This window comes from Urocitellus parryii, chromosome 6 (genome assembly GCF_045843805.1).
Source record: "Urocitellus parryii isolate mUroPar1 chromosome 6, mUroPar1.hap1, whole genome shotgun sequence".
NCBI lineage: Eukaryota > Metazoa > Chordata > Mammalia > Rodentia > Sciuridae > Urocitellus > Urocitellus parryii.
In genome coordinates, this window is record NC_135536.1 from 36,103,706 (window position 1) to 36,124,423 (window position 20,718).

Genomic DNA, 20,718 nt, shown 5'->3' on the forward strand with positions numbered 1-20,718 from the left:
TTTTGGAGAGACATATGGCCCTCAAATCACAACCAGAAAGAACCAGGAGCACAAATGGCTTGTGTCCTTATATAACTGAGTTGAATGCCTGACTGCTTTATAGTAACTTCCCTACCGTTAGCCACAGTGACAGAATAGTTTCCTATCTACCTCAGCACCTAGCACTCCTCTGAAGATTATTGTTCATCAAGAGCAAGCCCAGATTTAATCCACTTCTGCTTACCCAGAATGAAGCCTCTAAGACTCAATGAGGGCAGGCTGGCACTTCTACCTCCTATTTGTATAAGCATTATAGATCTGGCTCTATTTGGATTCCCTCAGTTCTTCCTCCTCATCCACACAGTCTTTTTTTTTTAAATTGGTTTCTTGATTATTTATGATAATTAAGAATTTATTTTATTTTTTTATTTGTGGTACTGGTGTCTGAACCCTGGGTCTTGTGCATGTTAGGCAAGCACTCTACCAACTGAGCCATATCCCCAGCCCTCCACACAGACTTTGATGTTCTTTTTCCATCTTTACTCAGGGAAAATGACTAAAATCCTAAGATATAACATCATCATTTTATTCATGAAATAATCAAACACAACACAGGACTGACACTGACAAACAGCTATGCATAAAATTATATAAATCTGCTTGCTACATTTTCCAAAAAAGACCCAGTCATTGTAAACAAGGGAAATAAATCAGGAGGGTGCTTAAAGGACTGCAGTGTTTTCAGCAAGTGCCCCCCCCCACCCCCTTATAGTGAAGGAAGCCCCAGGTGGAGGTGGTCCCTTCAGCAGAAACAGGAGGCAGCAGTGGTGTGCGTAAATCATGCTTCCTGGCTCTGCAGACACTCAGTGGTAGGCCTTGTTGAATTCCTGGAGGGCCCAGCGCTTGTTCTCAGTTGCCTGCTTGAGCTGGGTGTACTCCTTTACCAGCCTGTCAAACTCCTCCCCAAGGACCTCATAGGTATTCAGAACCTGTCGAGATTTCTCCATGTCCTGCTCTTGTAGGCGAATGGCTCCCTCTAAACGGTCCCTAAGAGCCCGGGCAAAGAAGGTTCAATATAAGGATGCTTGTCCTCAGAAAGTAGACAAGAAAAGGAACATGCTAAAATGAACAAGTCAGGAGGGAGTGGGAACAAGCTGTGGATAACTATACAGATTCCTGGGAGTTCTCACCTAATGAGACGATGAACTTCCACTTTCTCAGCAGTGTAAGTGTCAGATAAAATCTTTAGCTCCTCCATCCTGACAGAGGAAAGAAAGAAATGTCATGTGGAAGATCCTTGACAGGATCAGAGTTAAGAATGAACACAGTGCCTACCCACAGTCAAGATGCAGGCTAAACAATGATGGGATAAACAAGGTTACTCTGAATCCTTGAGCAACTGATCTTACAGTAAAGCACCTATTTCATAAGTCTGTAAAATAAAAGACTCAAGAATATTAAAAAGCTTTTGGGTACTCCAAAGGCTAATGCTGCTGTGCAGCATTTATTGGATATCCACAAAAAGTTAGTCATGATAAAAAAAAAAGAGATAAGGATGAGAGATGGAGGGGTGAGGTATAAGACAGTATCCCTTAGATCCACAAGACTCACAGCTTACCTCAGCTTAAGGATCATGGCACTGCACTTGATTTCCAGGTACTGGGCATTGATGCGGTCTAGCTCAGACTGAGTCTTCAGTCGGTGCTCTTGAAGAAGCCTCTGCAGCAAAGCAAGGCAGCGGAGAAGTACCTGATCCCCCAAGAGTAAGCAGAAGAGGTGTAAGAACAGAGAGTAGAAAGGAGGGCAAATCAAATCCTTGACTTGCCTAAATGTGCTGTGGGGTCAGAGTAAAGGAAAGTGGAGACTGTCACATTGCCTCCACACACCTGAGAGTAGGTGGCACTCTTTTTCTCCAACAGTACCAGCTGCTCCTTCTGCTGGTTCTTAGCATCCTGGCACTGCTGCTTCTCACCCACTAGGACCTCTGCCAGTTTCCATACCTTTGCTGCCTTCAGGGTTTCACTGTCAGCATCTGGGCAAAGAGATAAAGAGCTGGTGAAATTCTAATTGCTACTGTCCTCTGTAAGGCTTTATTCGATGTCCCTGTACCACATCTAGCTCTGAAGCCTGACTTCCCAGGTTTTCTTCTGATGCCTGGTTCTCATAGTCAGGTTCTCTTCACTCTTACTTTGGATTCCTGGTGTGTGTGTGTGTGTGTGTGTGTGTGTGTGTGTGTGTTTGTGTGTAACTAGGGACTGAACCCAGGGATGCTCTACCACTGAGCTACATCCCCAGCCCTTTTTATTTTTTGAGACAGGGTCTCACTAAGTTGCCCCGGCTGGCTTCAAATTTGCACTCCTCCAGACTCGACCACCCAAATCTCTGGGTTACAGGTGTGTACCACAGTTTTACACTGGCCCTGAATTCTTAAGCCACAGAGCGGGGTGGGGGGGGGGGGAGATAAGAGAACACCTATAGGCCTGACCTTTCCTCCCTTTGCCTTTGTGATCCTCCTGAGGAGAGAACTCATCTCTTCCTGCAGCAGGAGAACACTTCCACTTGTCACCTTGCTAAATCAAAGGAGTCCTTACAAAAACATTTATTTTTATTCCACCAAAAACAAAGCACATAGGTATCTCTGATACTTCAAATACATTATTCTCAAAAAACAGTAGACCATGAACCCTGAAGGCCAGTTGTGAGCAGAACAGAGGACCAGCACTCACCTGAGTTGGGGTCATGGTAGCAGAGTAGAGTGAAACATTTCCTCTTGAGCTGTTCCTCCACTTCCAGCTGGAGACGAGCTTTCATCTGCACAAAATCCTATAACCACCAAAGCAAAAGGTGGTGCAAACAGACTGTTAGAACTAGGGAAATATCACCAATGAATATGTGATGATACAACCTTAATATTAACCACAGAAAACATGTCAAGAGCCATCAGAGAAGTGGGGTGTGGCGCAGCACACCTGTAATCCCAGCTACTTAGGATGTAGAACAATCACAAATTTAAGTTCATCCATTGCAAATTAACAAAATCCTATATCAAAATTAAAAAAAAAAATTTTTTTAAAGAGACATCAGGGAGACTCATTTTTAGTTTATCAAATCAGCAAAAGGAGGGAGTGGGTTGTAGCTCAGTGGTGGAGAACTTGTCTAACATACACAAGGCCCTAGATTTAATCCCCAGCATCATAAAAAAAAGAAACAAGTAAAAAGACCGTCAAGATCCAATGTTGGGGGTCTAGGGATATAGCATGCGCTCGCCTGGCATGCGTGAGGCACTGGGTTCAATCCTCAGCACCTCATAAAAATATAATAAAGATATTGTGTCCACCTAAAACTAATATATATATATATATATATATATATATATATATATATATATATATGATCCCATTGTGAAAATATGGGAACTAGGAATACTAGAAACACCTTTCTGAAGAATAGTGTGGCAGTATGTACCAATGTGTTCTGTGTATGTATGTATGTTCTGATCTAGTGATACCACTTTTAGCACAAATGTTAGGGAAATAAAATATATACAAAGGCAAAGACACATGAACTAGCATGTTCATCTCACTATAGTTTCTAACAGCAAAAATATGGAAATAACCTTAATACCCATCAATAAAGTCAAACAAATTATGGTATATCCATATAATGGAGTCCTAGCAGTGATTTAAACTAATGGTATAAGAACATATGGGGTTGGGGATACAGCTCAGTTAGTAAAGTGCTTGCCTTGCATGCACAAGGCCCTGGGTTCAATCCCCAGCACCACAAAAAAAAAGAACATATGGGCTGGGGTTGTGGCTCAGTAGCAGAGCAGTTGCCTTGCACATGTGAGGCACTGGGTTTGATCCTCAGCACCATGTAAAAATAAATAAACAAAATAAAAATATTGTGCCTATCTATAACTAAAAAACAAACAAACAAACATAGCACTAGGGTTGGGATTATGGCTCAGTGGTAGAGCATTTGCCTGGCATGTGTGAGGCACTGGGTTCAATCCTCAGCACCATGTAAAAATAAATAAATAAAATAAAGGTAAAGGTATTATATTCATCTACAACTAAAAAAAAATCTTTTTTTTTTAAAGGACATAGCACTATGTGCCTAGACACTATGCTAAGAGTGCTATCGCAGGTATCATCCTATTTATTTATTTATTTGATGATGACAATTGAACTCAGGGGTGTTCAACCATTGAGCCACATCCCCAACCTTTTATTATTTTTTATTTTGAGGCAGGTTCTCACTAAAGGAGGATCACTAAGTTACTGAGGCTGGCTTTGAACTTGCGATCCTCCTGCCTCAGCCTCCCAAGCCTCTGGGACTACAGGCATGCGCCACCACATACTGCTCATTCTATTTCTTGATTAGAAAAAAAATCCACAATGTATTACACCAAAACAGATTACACTATCTATGTATGCATAGAAGGTATAATATTATTTATATCAAGCTTTTATAATAATAGTATGTTTTCAGATGTAATATTCCATCTTTTATTTGTTTCTATGTAATGTTTTTCTTATTCTTTGAGTTTGCCCACCATAGATATGTATCATTTTGGCAAAAACAATTAAGCTTAACAAAAAATCCTAAAGATATGGGGAAAAATAAAACACTTTGCTTCTTTGTTCCCAGTATTCTTTCCTCCAAACCTCTGACGGTGGCATGAGCTCCAGAAGGTCCGCCTTCTCCAGCCCTAGCAATGGAGGTATCTCCTTCTCCTGGCTAGGACCTAAGAGGTGTGTCAGTTCAGTCACAAGGAGCCGCTGTTCAAGGGTCTCATGAAACTGAGAAAGAGAGAATAGAAAGCAAAAAGAGGTGACTATAAAACATCTCCTACTCCACCTGTTCCATCCCCATGAACCAGTTCTCATACTTTCAGAGTTCTCTTCAGCTGTCATCCCCTTCAGCTGCGAATGCCTTCTGTCAATCCATTTCAAAACCTTGATAACACACTCTTTTCCTCAATAACTACAATCCATTTTTGTTTTTCTTTTCTTTTGTTTAAGGCAGAGACAGAGGTGTTTTTAGAAAGTGGATACACATTCAAGGAAGAATGTGAGCTATCTCGAGTGACAACCCATTTTGTTTTTAATAACCCATTCCTCAAAGCTCTTCTTTGCCCTAGATCACATCATCAAAGCAAGCCACATTTGGCCTGGTCATTTCTATAGTTGGTAACACACCTTACCTCATCTCTTTGGCCTCACCTTTTTGTCCTCAGATGTTAAATTTGTGTCTTGTGTCTTCACATAGTAGTCCACAAGCAGCTCTTGAATGACTCTCTGTAAAATCTCAGACCTCAACCATGTTGTCTTATGCAGTCGAATTTCCTTCCATGCCTAGAAAACCAAAAATTTATCCCAGATAGAAACCTCTCTCTTGAAAGAACTTTCCCTTCCTCCAGTCATCCCTTCTCTCAGGGCCCTTACCTGAGCCTGCTCTTTTGCCAGGAGGAGACTTAAGCCACTCTCATCCATATGCTGTGAGAGACTCAGCAGCAGCTTACTGAAATAGGGGTTCTGTAACAGGTCCTCTTCCCTCAGGTTACAAGGAGGAAACTGCTTGCTACACACTTAAGGCACAGGGACAAAAAAAAGCAAAAAGGTAAGGATGCTTAGTTTATATAACTGAACATAATACTCACTTCCAAAACACCTGAGTTTTTGGTTAGAAAAGTTTCTAAATCTCATGGATTTAAAAGGAAAAACTAACAAATTAGAAACTAGAAATAATACTCAAAGTAATATTTATTTTATATCCAAAGATGTAAAATGAAACTCATTTCTTTCTTTTTTTCTCCTTTTTTTTTTTTTTTGTGATACTGGGGAATGAACCCAGGGGCATTTTACTCCTGAGCTACACCCCTAGCCCTTATTTTTTATTTTGAGACAGGGTATCCTATCGCTAAGTTGTTGAGGCTGTCCTTGAACTTCTCATCCTTTTGCTTCAGGTTCCTGAGTCACTGGGATCACAGGCATAAGCCACTATGCCTGTGAATAAAACTCATTTCAAAGGGAAATGAGTACCCAATAAAGTTAAGGACTTAGATAATGGAAATGTGCGGGCTAGGGATATAGCTCAGTGGTAGAGTACATGCTTAGTATGCATGAGGCCCAGAGTTTGATCCCCAGATCCCAAACACACAAAAAGAAAGGCAGGAAGAGAGGGAAGAAAATGGAAATGCAGTTGGTAAAGATGGGACAAAAAGAATCAACAAGCGTGGCATGGTGGCACAAGCCTGTAATCCCAGCAGCTCAGGAGGATCACAAGTTCTAGGCCAGCCTCAGCAACTTGGTGAAACTCTGTCTCAAAAAATAAAGAAGGTTGGGCTGGGGATATAATTCAGTTGGTAGAGTGCTTGCCTTGCATGCACATGGCCCTGGGTTCAATCCCCAGCACCACAAAAATAATAACATACCAACAGTAAAAGACATTTTAGGGGCTGAGCTATAGCTCAGTGGCAGAACATGTGTCTAGAATGTGTGAGGTATTGGGTTCAATCCTTAGCACCACATAAAAATAATAAAATAAAAGCATTCTATCATCTACAACTACAAACAAACAAAAAACCTTAAAAAACACAATACATTTTAATAGGGATCACTCAGTACCCTAAATTCATTCAGAATTACTAGAGTTCTTGAACAAAATAGAAAAACATACATTTTAAAATTCCAACTTGACTGTGATTTCTAGTCATATAAGCAAGCCTAAGGAAAGATATACCTTTAGAGTATGTAAAAAAAATAACAAATTCTAATTATTTTATGTAGAACTGAGGAATAATGCATGTAGACACAGAAGAGCACAAGCATGAGAAAAAATGAAGGAAATTAGGATTCTCTAGTTATTCCATATAGTCAGAGCTTTTTTTCCATCTCTTTTTTGGGTGCTCTCTGCTGGAATCTTCTACATCTACTTACCAAACACTAAAATTTTCATTCTTTGGACCATCATACCTAAGGTTCTTTTAGAGAATAATAAGTTTGAATCTCAATATCTCTTTCCCTTCTTCCTCTCCCCCTCTCTCCCTCTTCCCCATCCCTTCACCCTCTAAAATATTGAAGGATTCAATATGGAAATAGTAAAAATATAGGAAATTCAAGTTCTTGGAGAATTTAAGAAATACAAGGATTCAAGATATGGAAAGAACTCAAGATACAGAAGGAGCTGAGACTTTCTGTGTGTGATGGGGACACTAGGGATTAAACCCAGGGGTGCTTTACTACTGAGCTACATCCCCATCCCTTTTTATTTTTTATTTAAGGCAGTATCTCATCAATTTTCTCAGGGCCTCACTGAATTGCTGAGGCTGGCTTTGAACTTGCAATCCTCCTGCTTCAGCCTCCTGAGTCACTGGGATTACAGGCATGTGTCATTGCACCCAGCAGGAGCTGAGACTTTGAAGAATAAGATGTGAGAAAAATCGTTGGGAGTGGGGCTGGGGTTGTGACTCTGTGGTAGAGTGTTCACCTAGGATGATTGAGGCACTGGGTTCAATCCTCAGCACCACATAAATATAAAATAAAGACATTGTGCCAACCTAAAAAATATATATATTAAGAAAAAAATCTGTTGGGAGTGGTGGCACATGCCTGTAATCCCAGTGGCTCGGGAAGCTGATGCAGGAGGATCATGAGTTCAAAAGTCAGCCTCAGCAATTTAGCTAGGCCCTAAGCAACTCAATGAGACCCTGTCTCTAAATAAAATATAAAAAAGGGCTAAGGATGTGGCTCAGTGGTTAAGTGTCCCTGGGTTTAATCTCAAGTACAAAAAAAAAAAAAAGATATAAGAAAATTCAAGATACAGGTAAGAAGGAAACCTTCAAAGAATTAGCTAGCCACCCTTATCTTTAAAATATGCTTGCTACTGCACAAGCAGATAGTACACCAACACTTAACAGGAGTTAGGGTAATCTGTTTCCATTAAGAGACTGTTCAAGAATTCTCATGTATCCTAGTTTTCCTAGAAGCTTAGACTTTTGTAATAGAAAACAAACTGATAAGACATTACAAATCCTTTTTATTAGCCGGCAAAGTGGTGCTCGCCTGTAATCCCAGCAACTCAGGAGGCTGAGGCAGGAGGATCTCCAGTTCAAAGCCAGCCTCAGCAGATTAGCAAGATATTTAGCAACTCAGCAAGACCTCGTCTCTAAATAAAATATTAAAAAGGGCTGGGGATGTGGCTTAGTGGTTAAGCTCCCCTGGGTTCAATCCCTGATACCAAAAAAAAAAAAAAAAAATTCTCTTTATTAAAGAAGGCAAGAACCTGAATAAGACCTCTCTGGGTAAGTCAGCAAACCTTTTGCAAATATCTACCCTTACCTTGTTGAAGTATTTCCATCCCTTGTCCAGGGGAACAGAAATCTCCAGATGCCATTTAATTTTCTTGGGATTCTTATCTGTGTGGAACCAAATAAAAGAAAACAAAAGATGAATAAATAGCTGGCTGCTCCAGATTAAACTACCTTGGCATTGAGTTTCTTTTATCCACAAGCTGGGAAGGAACCTCAGGGATGCTACTTACAGAGAGGGGCTATATCACAAATCCAGGATTCCAAGCTCTTACACAGTTTCATGGACAGACTTACAAGTGCCAAAATGTTTGGCATTCCAAGCACATAAATGTCTCCACTTGTTCCAAGCTTTCTAAAAAGGAGGAGCTTGTTTCTAAAAAAGAAACTTTCCAATTCACCAAGGTCTAATCAGGAGGATCCCCCACCAGCACCATTATTATGTTGAAGTTAAAACTGAGCTACTGCTTTCCAGTTATGAGTGAACTGGGGAAAGAGGAGAAAACAATCAAAAGTCTGTTTTTTTCCCCCAAAATAACTCAGCTACCAAATTCCACAATAATTGTATGTGTGTGTGTGTTTGTGTGTGTGTGTGTCCATTCATTGAAGAATTGTTGGTAGTTTTTGATCATTAAATTCTAGAATCATCCTTCAGGAATGACAGATCATTCCACAGTTGCACAACAACTGGTTTTCACATAACAGCATTAGTAAAGAGCACCTGGAGGAAAGAGCATGACAGGAAGACTGACAGGTCAGTGCAGACAGAGTGAGGCAAAGGTGAGACTGGGTCCTGAGCTCCAGCTGTTTTGCCAGAATAATGGAACACACTGAAAAGAATGACCTTAGAGGGGCAGTAAAGATGAGCACTGTTTGGACTCAGAAGACAAAATTCTTCCCTTGACATTATTTTCCATGTTATGTTTTTGCTCCACCCTCTACTCTTGGTGAGGTATCAAACTCCAAAGGGCAGCTGAGTCTCCCAAAGCAAAACAGACATTGAAGGTCATTATGATTTAACACTTCATGTTCACAGAACATTTGGTTTACTCGCTCCTTTTATGAGTAACATCAAAGTAACTACTCATTTGTTTTGTAACATGGTCTACTGGGGGCCGCAGCTAAGAAGGCTTCTAGAATGCTAGTACTTAAATCTACAGCTCCACTGTTGCTTCTGTGTGAATTTAAGGGAAATGCTTTTTTTTTTATGCCAAACTTTTTTTCCACCTGCAAAACTGTGATAACGACTCCTGCCTTGGATGAGACTTTAAGAATTAATAACACCATCGACTTGTCAACAAAAGCCACTATTTAGTTAAGCTCAGTATTTTTAACAATTCGGTTTATTGTTGATCTAAGCCAGCAAATAAAAAGTTTTGCAGGCAAATTTCGCACATGGAAATGAGGACCAATCCAAATTTCAATAAGTCAGCTGTTCCCTCCCTAGAGGTTTTTTTATGGGTATTTTTCTTTACCCTTTTAAAATGTTACAGGGCGTGAACGGTGGCGGCAATCAGGCTCGATTCTCCACCCTCTGCACTTAGACGTGTTAAAACGCTGCTACAGGGACCCAAGCATTTAAATGTTCTGACTCAGGCGTCTTTTAAATTCTTAGAGCTGTCTTTACACGCTGCACTGAACGTTAAATTGATTTTACAGGTATTTTCACAAGATGTGACCCTTACAAGGCCCAAGATGAATCAAAATGCAGTACGGGCTCTCCGGCGCCGACTCTCCTTCTGTCTGGGCGGCCAAGGGTTCCCAAGGGCGAGGGCGGCCTCCGCGGCCGGAGACCGAGGGCTGGCCGGATTGACCTTCCAAGCGCTCCTCTCCCGCAGCGCAGCCCGCCACCCCTCGAAAGCAAACCTGCACACTCTGGGGAAGCTGTAGCTCCCGAGGCAGTGCCGAGGGGGGTTGGGCGGGCTGGCGGACCGCGTCGACACCCAGCCAGCGGGGCTCCGGAACTTCTCACTCGGGCCCCGCGCAGAACCGGGGGGAAGCCAGGTCCGGGAGGACCGCGCGGGAAGGCCGGGTCAAAGGCTGGAGCCCAAAGTGCACTAGAGGCCGCAGTGAGGGGGGCGGGGTCAACTCAAGGCGGGAACGACAGATCCCGCCCCTCTCCTGGCGCGCGCCCTCGGTCCCTAACGGCCGCGAACCCGGGTTGTGGAACTGTCTGCGAAAGAGCGGTCTCAGGAAGGTCGTTTTGTGCCTTCTTGGTACCTTTCCCAGTTTATGGACAAATGTTGGGAAAATGGTATTCATAACTCACATTATTGAGGGCCTACGATGAGTCAGGCGCTATGTCAAACGTTTACTTCCCTTGCTTCATTTAGTTCTTGCAGCTTCCTACGGGGAAGTTACCATCATACCCATTCTACAGAGGGGAAAACTAAGGCGCGAAGAGGTTAAAGTCAAGGTAGCAGTCCAGAAACCTAAACCTGCCACAATGGTCTGCTGAACCTTCCTAGACCTGCCTCCATCCCGCATCCTGCGAGCGGGTAGCCCCGCCTGGGCTTGGCTCACCTCTTGCCTGGCACAGCTCTCTGCACTTTGGGTCTGCTCTCCTTTCTCAGGCTCCTTTGCCCTCTGCTTTATCTCTCATTCTTCATTTACCTCTGTCTTAAACCCAGCCCCCACTCCCACCTGCACCCTTTTTGCAAAGTTGACTGGAATCTAATCTAGTTAGGAGATGAATTATAAAAAATAAAATAATGGGCTGGGAGTGTAGATCAGTGGTGAAGTACTTGCCCAGCGTGAGGCCCCAGGTTCAATCTCCAGCACTAGGGAAAAAAAGAGAAAAAAAAATACGTGTGTGTGTGTGTGTGTGTGTGTGTGTGTGTAAACCACACCAGGGTTATCAACTCTTGCATTAGAGAAGAAGCTGGGGGACCTCACCGGCAAGGTGTGCTGAGAAATGGAATGTTTCACCTTTTCCTATAGTACCAGCTAGAAAATTCTACCAGTATACATAATGGAGGAATGATGTGGTCCAGTGCAGAAATTTCATATCCTTGGTCAGCTTCTCAGCTGCCTCCTTTGATGTTTAATACTAGAGTGCTGTCATTTTCTAAAGCTTTTAAAAATCATTTATGCTTCTTCAATTCTGTAGTGCAGCATCATTAAATATCAGGCATAATGTCCCTAACAAACAGCACTTGGAACAAAATAGCAAGCATGCTTTGGTGACTGATCAGAAACCTACTGAAATTTCATCTCCCAAATTTGTCGAGTTCTCAAATATGGACTACAAAGCTTTGGCTAAGTAGCTCTGAAGTACTTGGGGAATGAGGAGGTGAAGCATGCAGAAGCCTTGTCTTCAGGTGGCAGGATGCAGAAGACAGTGGTGGGAAACTTTGAATTGGATCAGACCTTTCTCTCAATTGTCTGTTCCCTGTCTCTCTCTAACAAGCTGTGTGACCTTGGGCTTCAGGTTTCCTTATCTGTCAAAAGGAGGAAATAACATATTTCTAGCTTCTCCTTCTCATAAGTGTTGATGTAATGATCAAATGAGATAATGGCTAGAAAGTGCATTGGAAAGACTACAAAAGTGAGATGTTTTAAATTGACACTTATTAAGCACTTATTATTAAGTGCCTTGGCAGAGACAAAAAATATATATATATGACTTAGTCTCTGATCTGAAGAAGTTCATAGTCTTGTTGAGAAGATGCACATGAAAAGAAAATAATACAAGGCAGCAAATAGATGTCAAAAGAGCAGTTTAGATTATAAATACTAGAGAAACTTGAAGAGAATACAGAATTTTTTTCTGCAGAAACAGATAGGAAAGACTGTGAAATAAATCTTATTTTTGCTAGGCCTGAAAGGAGAGAAAAAATTTGGATCATTTAGAACGGAAGAAACATCCCAGCAAATGGAGGCAGAGACAAGAAGTATAAACTGCACTTCAGGTCCAAGAGGAGATAGAACCAGCATGAGGGATTTTATTGGCCAGCATAAGACTAAAGTTGAGGCTTATAGACCATCCTGGCAGTTAAAAATGCAGCGAAGTACTGTGAAAAAAAATCTTACAATCAGACACCATCTTGTGTCCTTGAGCAAGAAAGAATTATGAGAGAGGCCCTAGAATTTTCTCTCTTCCCCACTTTTCTTTCTGTCTTTCTCCTTCCTATTTTCCAGAACATATTTTTAAGCTTTCTTGAGGTTTTTTGGCATACAATATTTAAAGTGTACAATTAAATAAATTTTGCTATAATTATACGCCAGTGAACCCATCACTACTCAAGATAATGAACATATTCTTCGCCCTCTTAAAGTTTCTTTGTGCTGGATGTAGTGGCACATGCCTGTAATCCCAGCAACTGGTTGAAGCTGAGGCAAGAGGATTGCAATTCGAGGCCAGGGTTGACAACTTAAGAGACCCTTTGCAACTCAGCAAGAACCTATCTCAAAATAAAAAATAAAAATGATTGGGAATGTAACTTAACGGTAAAGCACCCATAGTTTCAATCCCTGGTAACAAAAAAATAAAATAAAATAAAAAATAAAAATAAAAGTTTATTTATGTCCCTCTGCAATTCCTCCCCAGCTTTTCTACCTTTGGTCAACCTCTGATTTGCTCCCTGCCATTATAAATTAGTTTGTACTTTCTAGATTTTTATAAATAAATACTCCTTTTTGTTGGCTTGGTTTTTTTTTTTTTCATTCATCATAATTACTTTTGAGATTCATACATGTTACTAGTATCAATAATCCATTTTTTTAAGTTCATGTCTTTTTTGTTGTTGAGAGGTAATATGAAATCTCCTTTAAAATTTTGATTTGTTTGGGTTTGTATTCAAGGAGACACTTCCTCTATCACCCCAAGTTATCAATCTCAGGACATATAGAATAAGAGGCATTTATTTGTTGAAATAATGAATTTATTTGTTGAAATAATGAATTTTTAAACACTCCCCTCCCCCAGTTCTAATACCTTAAATGGTTTTGTTTCTTCTGTGGAATGCTTGACCTTTATAGGTCAATCTCCTCATCAGTGTTGTTCATCTCAGCTTCTGGTATGCCATATGCAAAATATAATCATTCAGCTTTTTAAGTGCTCTTTAATGCTGTGGCCGAGACATGCTCAAGTATGCTTTTTTTTTTTATTTTTATTTTTTATTTTATTATTTTTTTTTTTTTGGAGTACTGGAATGCTATACCACTGAGCTATATTCTGGCCCTTTTGATCTTTTTGTTTTGAGACAGAGTCTAACTAAATTGATGAGGCTGGCTTTGAACTTGCTATCTTCCTGCCATAGATATGTTCTTAACTTAATGATAAATGTAAATGGGAGTCTGAGAAAAAGTTCACTTAATTTTTTCAGACTTGAACAGTTCTTTGTTGTATTGTTTAAAATTACAAAGAAGAGCCTGGAATTCCAGATATTAAGGAGGCTGAGGCAGGAGAATTGCAATTTTGAGACAAGTTTGCCAGACTCTCTCAAAACAAAAACTAAAAAGGGGCTGAGGATGTGGCTCAGAGGTAAAGTACTTTCCCAAATATGGAGGCCCTGGTTCAATCCCCAGCACTGAAAAATAAACAAACAACAACAACAAAAACTAAAAAGGACTGGGATACAGCTTAGTGGTAGAGAACCCCAGTACTGAAAACATAAAATAAAATTACCAAGAAGAATGAAAATTTACAAGGATATTGCAGGCACTCTGTCTCCCACTCCAGGCAGGCAACAAAATAGTGCTCAAGAGAGTGATTCCAGGTGAGTATTTAGTATTCTATTTATTATACTAATGGGAACCTTCAAGTAAGAATATATTTTCACACTAAAAACTATGGGTTTAAAACAACTGGTTGCAAATCTAGGACATTTAAATAATCTTTGAAACTTGGAATCACACGTAACTGATCATTTAGGAAAACTTGGGTGAGGCATATAGTATGGTGGTACAGGCCTGTAATCCCAGTAATTTGGGAGGCTGAGGCAAGAGGATTGCAAGTTCAAAGCCAGCCTCATCAATTTAGTGAGTCCCTGTCTCAAAATAAAAAGGGTTGGGGGTGTGGGCTGGGTATACAGCTTAGTTGGCAGAATGCTTGCCTCCCATGCACAAGGCTCTGGGTTCAATCCCCAGCACCACCAAAAAATAAAGAAAGAAAAAATAAAAAGGGCTGAGGATGTAGCTCAGTGGTAAAGCATCTCTGGGTTCAATTCTCCCTTACTATACCACTTTGAAAGTATTTGAATATATTTTGATATTATAGACTGAGAAACTAGTTTCAGGAAGAAAAAATTTTACTTGCAGTCAAAAGATTTCAGAATTATTTTCAAGAGTGGAAAATGAAGGTATTCAGAGTGACAACGATTGATGACTAAGCCAGAAAATTTCATGCCCATTGTTAAGTACATGATTTGAGAAGAAAACAAGAAGATAAAATATGTAATCAACCTATGGCATCAAATGAAAATTTCAGAACAAATGTTCATAATGTGCCATTTTTGCAATTGCTTAACACTTCAAAGAAGATTTCAAACCCTGCCCTTTGTGTTTTCAAGGGTTTCCTATCTGGTCACAGAAACTTGTTATATAAACTGGTTTTACTTTGAGAACCTACAGAGAACTAGCATATAAACTAGGCCTGATAAAAAATTTTAGATATTAAAAAAAAATGAGAAATTTGACTCAAAAATGGGACAGACTGAAACAGTAACAGTTTTTACCAAAGGAATATGAGAGGAATCAGAGAGGAAGACTAGTGTATCATTTTGAAAAGCTAGACAGGAAACACGTGTGCAGTTCTTATTATAACAATTGGGTATGCTGGTATAATTTGAAATCGTGTGCCAAGCTGATAAAAGTATTTCCCTGGACTTTAAACTGATGGTAACACTGTCTTACATTGAGTTGCATATGGAGGAGATTTTCTCCTTTAAAAATCTTATTAGAGGGCTGGGGATGTGGCTCAAGCGGTAGCGCGCTCGCCTGGCATGCGTGCGGCCCGGGTTCGATCCTCAGCACCACATACCAACAAAGATGTTGTGTCCGCCGAGAACTAAAAAATAAATATTTTTAAAAAATTCTCTCTCTCTCTCTCTCTCTCTCTCTCACTCTCTCTTTAAAAAAAAAAAAAAAATCTTATTAGAACCAGTGGGAGAAACAGACCATCCAAAGGGCATTTAGAGTTTTATGCCTGGGAAGAACTTTTAACATTGTGAATTTCAAAAATGTCTTCTATGGTTAAAAAAAAAAAAGCAAAACTTTGAAGAAGTTGGCAATTTAGTATACTTTCTATATTCTATTTACCAAAGATATATTTTTCTCATCTAATTTACAATATGCAACCAGAGTAGCTAAGGAGATTATTACATCTGGGTTTCCCATGACTGGTTTGCCTTATTTATTTATTTTTATTTATTTTTTATTTTTTGAGAGAGAAGAGAGAGAGAATTTTAATATTTATTTATTTATTTATTTTGGCGGACACAACATCTTTGTTTGTATGTGGTGCTGAGGATGGAACCCGGGCCACACGCATGCCAGGCGAGCGCGCTACCACTTGAGCCACATCCCCAGCCCTGGTTTGCCTTATTTAAAAAAAAAAAAAAGGAAGGCACAGATCATTCTGGAATTGATGTTTTTTTTTTCTTGAGTAGCATTTCAAAACTAATATATTGGTTTTTTTAAATGATTAACAATTGAAGACTGGGCTGGGGCTGTAGCTCAGTGGTAAATTGCTTGCCTCACATGTATGAGGAACTGGGTTCAATCCTCAGCACCACATAAAAACAAATAAAGATACTGTGTGTTCATCTACAACTAAATAAAAAAAAAAAATTGAAGACTGTATATATAGGGAGCTCATCAGAATCATCCAAATCAGGAGTTACTGTCCTTAACATCTACAGGAGCCAGGCAGGTATACAATGTGTGAAGGACAGACTTTAGAGTGTGGGTACTGTGACTAAGTAAACTAAGGGAAAACATCAAATAAAGAAGTACCCATCAGGACTTGTGTGCCCATCAGGGCTAGGATGTAGCTCAGTGGCAGAGTGCTAGCCTAGTATGTGCCATGGCCCTGGGTTCCACCCGGAGTATCATAGACCACCCCCACCCCATACACACAAAGAAATGAGGAACACAAAGAAATGTATTAAAGAATTAAAATAAAACTCTTAAAAAAAAAACAAGATCATTCATCATTCAATTCCAGTGGACATCTAGACCTGATGTCTAGTGATGTGTGTGGTCACTCTATAGAGTGGCAACAGCAAAGCCATTGCTGCCATGTGGTAATGGAAGCCCAGGGTGACATATCTTCTGATTATTAAAAAAACTTTAGAGATGCAGTTCTTCACAAATAATAATCAAAATTTTATATGAAATCTCCTGAATTGTAAATGTTGGCAACATTTTATTTGTAATAGCTTATTTTTATTATAGAGGCAATACACATGTATTGCATACAAATAGAAAATGTAGGGTAACAAAAAACATATTCTCATCACTCATATCACTGATAACATCTTAGTGAAAATCCTTTTAGATTTTTTCTTCACAAATAAATAGACATTTTATTTTATTTTTTGGTACTGGGTATTGAACTCAGGGGTACTCAACCACTGAGCCACATTCCCAGTCCTATTTTGTATTTTATTTAGAGACAGGGTCTCACTGAGTTGCTTAGAACCTTGCCTTTGCTGAGGCTGGCTTTGAACTCCCGATCCTCCTGTCTCAGCCTCCTGAGCCACTGGGATTACAGGCATGCACCACTGTGCCCGGGTAGACATTTTAAAAACAAAATGTGATTATCCTATAAATATGGATTTGGAACCTGCTTGTTAATTATTTCTATTTATTTATTTATTTATTTATTTTTAGTTTTAGGTGGACACACTATCCCCATTTTACATTTATGTGGTGCTGAGAATCCAACCCAGTGCCCATGCATGCTAGGCAAGTACTCTACCACTGAGCCACAACCCCAGCCCCTTGTTAATGATTTTGATTGTTCTAGCTCAGTAAATCTTCACCTAATCTAATCCCCTGTCCATATTTCAATGTTTCTAATTGACTCCAAAATATCTTCTATAGTAATTTATTTATACCAATAGAGAATCCAAAACTGTGCATTGAATTGTTAAGCCCCTTAAGTCTCTCAGCAGTTTCAACTTTTTTTTTTTTTTCTGTATTAGGGATTGAACTCAGCACCTTGCACATGCTAGGCAAGCACTATACCTCTAAGCTCCATTCCATCCCTTTTTTCAAATTTTGAGTCAGGGTCTTGCTAAATTGCTCAGATTGCATTCGAACTGACAACCCTCCTGCCTCAGCATCCTGAATAGCTGGTATTCCAGACATGTACCACCAGACCCAACCTCACCTATTTTTTTTAAAACACTAATTAATAAATTTTTGCCAGAATCAATAATTCTATTGGAGTTCACAAAATGCTTCCCCCCCCCCTCCAATTCTATCTTTTCTTCTGCACTTATTAGCTGGCATTTTCTTCTTATCAACTAGGGTTTAATATAAAAAAAAAATAGGGCTAGGGCTGTAGCTCAGTGGTAGAGCACTTGCCTAGCACGTGTGAGGCACTGGGTTCAATTCTCAGCACCACATAAAAGTAAATAAAGGTCCACTAACAACTAATACAATATTAAAAAGAAAATAGACAGGGCCGGGGGTGTAAGCTCAGTGGCAGAGTGTGTTAGCATGCACAAAGGCCCTGAGTCCAATATCTAGCACCAAGAATAACAGCAACAATTCTTCCAGTGGTCTAAACTCAATGCATTTGGGGGCAGAATTTAGCCTGATTGCTGTCACCTTCTGATCTACAGACAAAGCCAGACAAAGTCTCACTCATCAATGCTCTGTACCCTGCAGCATTAGGTCTTTTATTTGTAACAATCAATTACTTTGCACTTGTTGACATGTTGCTTGTAATCTTCTCAAGTCATTTTATGTGTGTGTCTCCCTGGCTAGACTGTGACCTCCTCAAGGGCAGGGACTGTCTTGCAATATATTTCCCATGCTTTTCCTAAAGTCCTACTAAAGGTACTTTGGCTAGTTAGTCCTAATTAACGAAAAAACACTGGTAAGAACCCAAAGTTTTCAATATTGTTGCTCGTGTTTCTTGTCTTTCCTGAATTCTCTGTCATAATGAAGTGTGAATCTCATTTACAATGATAAATAAAGCTTTTCTGCTCACTTGTGGAGTCCCTGTGACAGAACATAGGAAGAGAGGGAAACAGTTCTTTATTAGTCTTCAAAAGTTATAGTCTTCATTCAGCTATGACCTTGGGTAAATCACACCATCACTCAGTTTCTACTTCTTCTTTAATAAAATGAGGTAACTGGATTATCTTCTAAAATCAACCTCTCTTGGTTCTAACTTTCTAAGCCTAATTAGTACCTTTCAGTAGTTATTCCTCCTGACCTGTCCCTCCCTGCTTGTATGGCACCCTGATTCCCCTCATTTGGGTCAGCACTCTCCTTTCCAAGTAAGAATGGAGGTGAAATAACACCTGCAGTAAACAGAATTTGCCTCTGATGATTGTTCTCCTATCACAGTTAGCCTGATCTCATCTATAAGTCCCAGTAACAACTTGCTTTTGTTTTCAAGGTCAAGCCTTAGTCCTTTACAGTTGGGGCCAAATGCGCACGTTCCAAGGTCCTCAATAAGATTGGCACAGCAGAGGCCCAGTCTGCAAAGTAGAAAAGATCAGAGAGGACTGAGATTGGCCAGACCTTTGTGGAGCCTTATCATAAGAGCTCTGAATGACCCCAGCCAGCTCTAGGGTATTTATTGGTGTTTCTAAAACGAAAAACTAAAAAGACGTTTTAGCTTACCTGTTTTATTTTTCCCCCCAATCTTTTATTTCAATACTATTGCTCTTCTTTCTGTTTATAGGTACACTGAAGGCCTTATCCAACTGGCTTTATGTGCTTAGATATAGCTTTCTCTACCTCCTCCCAGACTGAGGAATCTCCAATCTAATTTATAAATGGAATCTTGGCATTTCCCTAGCCTCAAGAGCTCCAGGTGGTGGAGGGCAGGACAGTCAGGTCTCTAAGGACTTAAGCAGAGAGAGAACCTCCTCAGCCTAGTTTTTTTTTTTTTTTTTTAATTTTTTTTTTTAAAGAGAGAGTGAGAGAGGAGAGAGAGAGAGAGAGAATTTTTAATATTTATTTTTTAGTTCTCGGCGGACACAACATCTTTGTTGGTATGTGGTGCTGAGGATCGAACCCGGGCCGCACGCATGCCAGGCGAGCGCGCTACCGCTGAGCCACATCCCCAGCCCCTCCCCAGCCCCTCAGCCTAGTTCTTGATAATCCACATTTGGGCCAATGGCAACTAGAGGTGTCCAGAGCAAAGTGTTTAACTCTGCTGTCAGACCCTTTCTTCACCTCAGAACTAGTGGCTGCTGATGAAAATTGGGTGGCAGGCTGGGGATGTGGCTCAAGCGGTAGCGCGCTCGCCTGGCATGCGTGCGGCCCGGGTTCGATCCTCAGCACCACATACAAACAAAAGATGTTGTGTCCGCCAATAGCTAAAGAATAAATATTAAAATTCTCTCTGTCTCTCTAAAAAAGAGAAAGAAAATAAAAAAGAAAAAAGAAAAAAGAAAATTGGGTGGCAAGTTGGCCAAACAGTGTCTACCTTCACACTACCTCATGAATTTTTCACTATCAACTGTAAATATTAAATAGAAAAATTAAAGAGGAACAGTCTCCCAGCAAACAGGAAAAATGGAGGCTCCAGGGTGGGATGCAGGACACACATGGGGAGCCCACCACTGATGATGTGGGGCAGCTGGGGTTATTCTATCACAGCCTGCTCTTCTAAGGTGTTATGTCTTCCTTCAGAAGAAAGGAATAGTAGCCTATTGGCAAGAAGTGTCTTAGGGAGTCCCAGGGCTGGGACAGATCAGCACAGACCTAGAAGGAAAAGATTCAGTTAGATTAGGAACAGAGGGAGGCCAAAATCACAACAAGAAACAAAAGGTCAGATGACAGAGCAGTTAAGATCCCCAGAGTAAAAAAAAAAACAAAAAACAAAAAAACTGAAGGGACAGATGTAAAGCTACACAAGTTTTTGGTTTTCCCAGGCCTACAGAACAAGTAGTCTAGTTTTAGAAAATTTATCTCTAAGAAGTACATTTTACCCACTAGTACCCTGTTGAATGAACCTGACCTCTCCCCCTCTCACTCAGAGGCCCCTTTTATGGAATTCCCAGGATGACTGGACATCATCTTGGAATAATCCCCAAGTGTGGAATGTCTGTCCGGAGGAGTCAGCATTTTCAGTAGGAGACTAAGTGATAGAGGTTAAGAAAATGGATCTGGCTAAGAATATAGCTCAGTTGGTTGAGTGCTTGCTTCACATGCACAAGGCCCTGTGTTCAATCCCCAGCACCACAAAAGAGGAAAAAAAAAAAAAAAGATCAATTCATCTACAATTAGCCTAA

General features: G+C 40.3%; 1 protein-coding gene across 1 annotated transcript; it reads right to left on the reverse strand.

Annotated features, from left to right (window-relative positions):
* Positions 1–568: 568 nt before the first annotated feature.
* Haus4 (HAUS augmin like complex subunit 4) lies at positions 569–10,288 on the reverse strand. The gene is made up of 10 exons (XM_026406075.2): positions 9,979–10,288; positions 8,325–8,401; positions 5,430–5,572; positions 5,208–5,339; positions 4,650–4,784; positions 2,706–2,802; positions 1,866–2,011; positions 1,598–1,728; positions 1,170–1,238; positions 569–1,026 (listed from the first exon to the last, which is right to left on the reverse strand). Exons 2-10 carry the CDS (start codon positions 8,377–8,379, stop codon positions 843–845), a joined length of 1,092 nt encoding a protein of 363 aa, XP_026261860.1. The 5' UTR covers positions 8,380–8,401; positions 9,979–10,288; the 3' UTR covers positions 569–842.
* Between the last annotated feature and the right edge of the window lie 10,430 nt (positions 10,289–20,718).